At 35.6% G+C, this 4,909-nt stretch overlaps 1 protein-coding gene across 1 annotated transcript in view; it reads left to right on the top strand.

The window, feature by feature from the left end:
* Positions 1–3,601, top strand: part of LOC106881352 (uncharacterized) — a 20,003-nt gene extending 16,402 nt beyond the window's left edge. The window contains exons 9-10 of the mRNA XM_014931713.1: positions 995–1,103; positions 3,395–3,601. Coding sequence (XP_014787199.1) covers positions 995–1,103; positions 3,395–3,601 — 316 coding nt within the window. The remainder of the gene's footprint in view (positions 1–994; positions 1,104–3,394) is intronic.
* The last annotated feature ends 1,308 nt before the right edge of the window (positions 3,602–4,909 follow it).

Below are 4,909 nucleotides of genomic sequence, written 5' to 3'. Positions count from 1 at the left end.
GGGGGGGGGGGGGGAATTTTCCTAAGGTGCCGCACAATGGAATCGCACGCGAAATTTCGTTATTGCGAAGCGAATCTTTTAACCACATAGCAACTTCTGCGTCCTGTACGATTTGAATTCTGCACTAAAAGTAACATTCGTAAATTTCACAAGACAATTTTTCTGTCGCTCTACCGATTCTACGAGTCGACCGTCTATTATAGACACCTAATTGATTGTTAAACGATGTTTAGTTAGTTATCGTTCATTAATTTTACAACTACACTCTGTACTTCACAAAATAACAGAAGATTTTTATACTTCGATGAGAGATGAATTCTGTTGATTAGGCATGGTTCTTCTTTGAAGAAATAAGAAATATTTTCATATTCCTCGTGTCTCACATTCTTCACATTTCTTCAAAGACGAATTGTACCCGAAACATCAGAATCCCCCCCCCCCAATCTTTGCGCTACATGACCTTATCTTGTTTTATGGATGTTTTGTTAGAACACCGAATACTAAGTTATTAGCCTTGAGAGGTCATCTCATATAGGCGCTTGGTGCATAAAAACACAGAATCGTCTGTCATGGGCGCCATGACAGACGATTCTCGTCTGCACCCATCTATGCGTGTACTTTTATGCACCAAGCGTCTATTTAAGAGAATCTCTCAAAGCTAATAACGTAGTATTTATTGTTGTAACAAAACATTCATATTAAATTGGATATCAAGATTACCTTTTGGTATTAATACTGCTTCTGTCGCTAATAATTCGTTTTTATTTTACGAATATTTTAACGTTTCTTCTTTCGTTTGTGTGGATGCGCATGCGCGTGCAGATCTATGCAGCGGGCGGTGGATGTTTTAAGAAATGTTGAACTTTTTACCTTCTTTTGTCAACCATACTATATCAAATTGATGTCAGATGAATTAATTACACTATTCTGTTATGTTATAGTTAAACATTTCTATCGTTGAGTAACAATACATGTCTTTTTAAAATTTTAAAAGGTGGGGCTTGCTGCAATTTCGCACCGTACCTGTAAACAGCACGATCTTCCAGCCAGATCCATATCTGCCTCTCCAGAAAGCACTCAGTGAAATTTATCAGGCTGAACATGTAAATATTCATCTAATTATATTGTAATAAGTATGAATGAGTACTATGGTGTGACAACAAATTGTCGGTAATTAGTAGTTACGATCTAGTTTCAGTTGCTAATCTTTTAGAATAAAATTTGTTTTTAATAGTTTGTTCGGCAGAAAGAACAGTGGTCGCAAACTCAGCAGGCTCTCTAAAAGACAGATCAGATTGATTCGGTTGATGTTCGGCTCGAGATCTGCTGGAAAAACACGGGAAGAAGATAATTAGAGAGTGATGACGTTCTGAGAGGGAAGAAAGATAAATATAGGGGTTAGTGAAGAGTCGAGGGGGCCGAGAGACAATGTGGAAGACGAGAAGAAAAAGAGATAGGTGTGACGGTGCGCTTAGATGGAAGTTGTATTCACCTAGTAAGATCTAAGGAGTAGCATAATCATATGAAAGACAGACAAGAGACAGGGAAACTGTAAGCTGAAAAATTGACTGTATTGATGAGTGAGGCTTTGGCAATCAGTCGGCTGGCTTTTATTTGTATATGGTTTACAATGTTTGTTAAAAAATTTTCTTGACTAATTTTACTGGGAAATACATTTATATCACAATTTATCATTTATTTTCACACATAAATATTGCTACTTAGCTTCAGACTAGATCTAATGAAACAAACCTATAATCAAAAGTACTTCATCTTGTCTTCTTCTTTCAAACGTAGTATATCTAGAACTACTTTCCCCAACGACCTTATTTTTGTAAAAAGTATACTTTCATTGCAATTTTTAGCTAATCGAGTAACTGTGTGGTGGTTCTATTGTTGACTCGTTCTCCATCTAAAAATGGAGGTAGAGAATAAGATAGTCCCGGGTATAAAAAATTAGGTTACTAACTCAGCGCTAGTGAGATCAAATCCATAAAAGTACAGATCATTTTAGTCTAAACATTCAGTAATATCATAATTATCTAATATTCTGACAATATTACTCGTAATAGTTTCCGAGGTTTGTGTAAGATCTAACCTAACGTATAAATAAAAGGATTTTTGATAATGGTGGTCATCTTATTGGATTATGGAAATTCCATTGAAGATTTTGTCTTCATGTAGTACTTAGCATGTGAACCAAGGACAAGTGAAGCTGGTGGAACCTATTCTTCTCCAAGCTACTCAACACGACTAATCAACGAAAGACTTGACAATTTTACAACGCTACAACTGTTTGCTTACGACAGTAAGTTGACCCTGCTCTGAGATAGACAGACTGGTCCATTTTGAGAGTTGAGTGTGTTAAATACAAGTTCGATCCTTTGTCCATAATATGATTCGAATTGCTGACCTTTCTGGTGATTTTCAGAAGCTTATTCACCCAATAATTTGCAATCTTATATTTTAGACATAAGCAGTCATATTTTGTATGCGTTTTCATAGAAATTTTTTCTTGCCGTAACAGCCACATTAAAAATCAAATTCATTTTGAATATTAAATAGTGCAGCTAACTGAACAACTAGCCAACCAAAAGGTCGCTGTTTCGTACCCAGTCACTAACAATGCGTTATGCTCAAACAAGAAATTTCATTTTTAAAAGGCTAAGTTCACCTAGGTATTCATCATCGATAGATACAGAGGTACAATTCACCGGTTTAAGTAATACGAATACGGTATGATTAATATTAGTTTCATTATAAAAGCATTATTTAAGCATAACAATTTATTAGAGCGATGGTGATCTGTGTAGGCATAAGTAGATACACTACTGAGAGACGAGGAACTATCAAATGGTGTAAAAGAATGAAAAACTTTCAGATAATCCATAAAATTTGCAATCTATTAAATTTCTGTGCAGAGTTCAAATTTTCACTTGGCTATAGTTTGATTTGGACTCCTCTTAATTAAGCCACCGAAAATACATTGCCTGAATACAAACTATGTTAACAAGAAAACACAATCTTTTAAATTCAATTATGTTCGTATTGAGACATTCATTAACTACAAACAAGGGAACTAATGCTTGTGAAATATTCGGGAATAGCCTCCCTTAATAAATCAGCAACTTCAATTGATTTAAGAATTTTAATATTTGTTTTAGCTTATATTTTAGAGTTGCACAAATGCTATTTGCCATTGATACCAGCATTTCAATGTCGTCTTCGCTCAATGAGTTATACACACACGTCCGGGTTTTTTTTTTCATTTTCATGATGTCTTCAATATACTACGTAGTGTATGTGTGTACATATTAATTCTAATGTATTTATATAGCAAAATATCTGTACCCTAAAACTTATTAATTTCCCTTTCTCTCACCTCTTTTTACAGGCATATAAAGCAAACACAGGTAAATACACTGATGACTTCCGTCGCTTGAAACTACCGCCGTACGTCACATCCGGTCATTGTATGCAAAAACCTCGTATAAAACTAGACTGGGGTGGTTTTATTGCAAGTACGAAACCATTGGGAAATAGTTTGAACCAGCTGAACATCAGAACAGATCGATATATGTGGATCGGTGAACAGACGTAATAATCGTCCGTTTTTACAGAAATTCCACATGATTTTGTGACAGACGTGTGTGTGTGTGTCTGTGTGTGTGTATGTGTCCGAGTACAGAGGGGTGCTAGTATGTATATAAATATTGTGCTGTGTCACACCAGCCTACTAATCAATGGCAATTGAATGAAAACAGAGATGACGCGAAGCCAGGTATTTGAATGTATTGAACATTATATATATAAACAGCATTATTTCCTTACATTTAAAGGTTTCACGTGGTTCGACTTCGCAGAAAACCACATTCATCAATGAGTCTAAAATAAACTGATAATTAGGATATTTAAAAATACTGAGCGCCGTTGGTTGCTCATATGCTCATAGATGTTGGGTCCTTTTAGTCATGCATCATCAAATGTTTTGAAATTAAGCAGAAAATTTGGAAAAAGTATGATATCCCTGATTTTAATAAATATATATAAACTTTACAATATATTTTGAGTTTTTTTTACGTTAGGTCACATTTAACTATATGCTTTTGACAATTTGGTGTATGGCTGCCTGGATCTTCATATGCCTGGTGATGCGTTGCCCAATGTAGCCCCGTTGTATATGACGTAGAAAATACCCCAGGACGGTACCTCATACCACCAGGTTTAATGCCATCTCTTGATCGATATGTGCCTTTAGCGGAGATTACTCTGCTACGAATATTTGGACTAGATTCTTAGTATTTTGATCAGATGAATGGTCAGATCTCCACCAGTTCTGGGCCAGCTTTCCTTGTCGACACATGTACTTCACCTTTGACTCAGCAGAGACATCTAGGTGAGTGACGGAAATTATCCCCTTATGCACGCCCCTCTACACCATACATACAACCAATCATTTAGAAGTTTCTGCATTCCTCCATTTTAATGTTTATTCGTTAGTTTTGCAGAAACAGTCGTGATACCAAACTAATAATGCATTCCCATTGCGGAAGAAAATGAACTGTTTATATCCAACTTAGTTCCGCTGCAGTTAAGAAAAAAAAGGCAAAGAAGTAGAGGAGTAACGATTTACTTTACGCAATGTAACATAAATGAATCTAAAGTTACAATTTCCAATGATGAGGCAATAATCATAATGCTGATTTCTAAAATACGAGCACAAGACTACAGTTTGTGGAGATGACACAGTTGCTTAGGTCCACGCCAGTACTTGTTTAATTCAGTCTCAGTCTTTCATTTACATCTGAGATGCTTTATAGAAATATTCAATCAACAACAGTACGTGAATGGTACTTTGTTATACCGTACTTTGTTAAAACGAAAGGCAAAGTTGATTTTCTTCATTTCC

This window comes from Octopus bimaculoides, chromosome 4 (assembly GCF_001194135.2).
Source record: "Octopus bimaculoides isolate UCB-OBI-ISO-001 chromosome 4, ASM119413v2, whole genome shotgun sequence".
Lineage (NCBI taxonomy): Eukaryota > Metazoa > Mollusca > Cephalopoda > Octopoda > Octopodidae > Octopus > Octopus bimaculoides.
The sequence above is the reverse complement of the archived record's forward strand: the minus strand, read 5'-3'. Positions and strand labels throughout refer to the sequence as shown.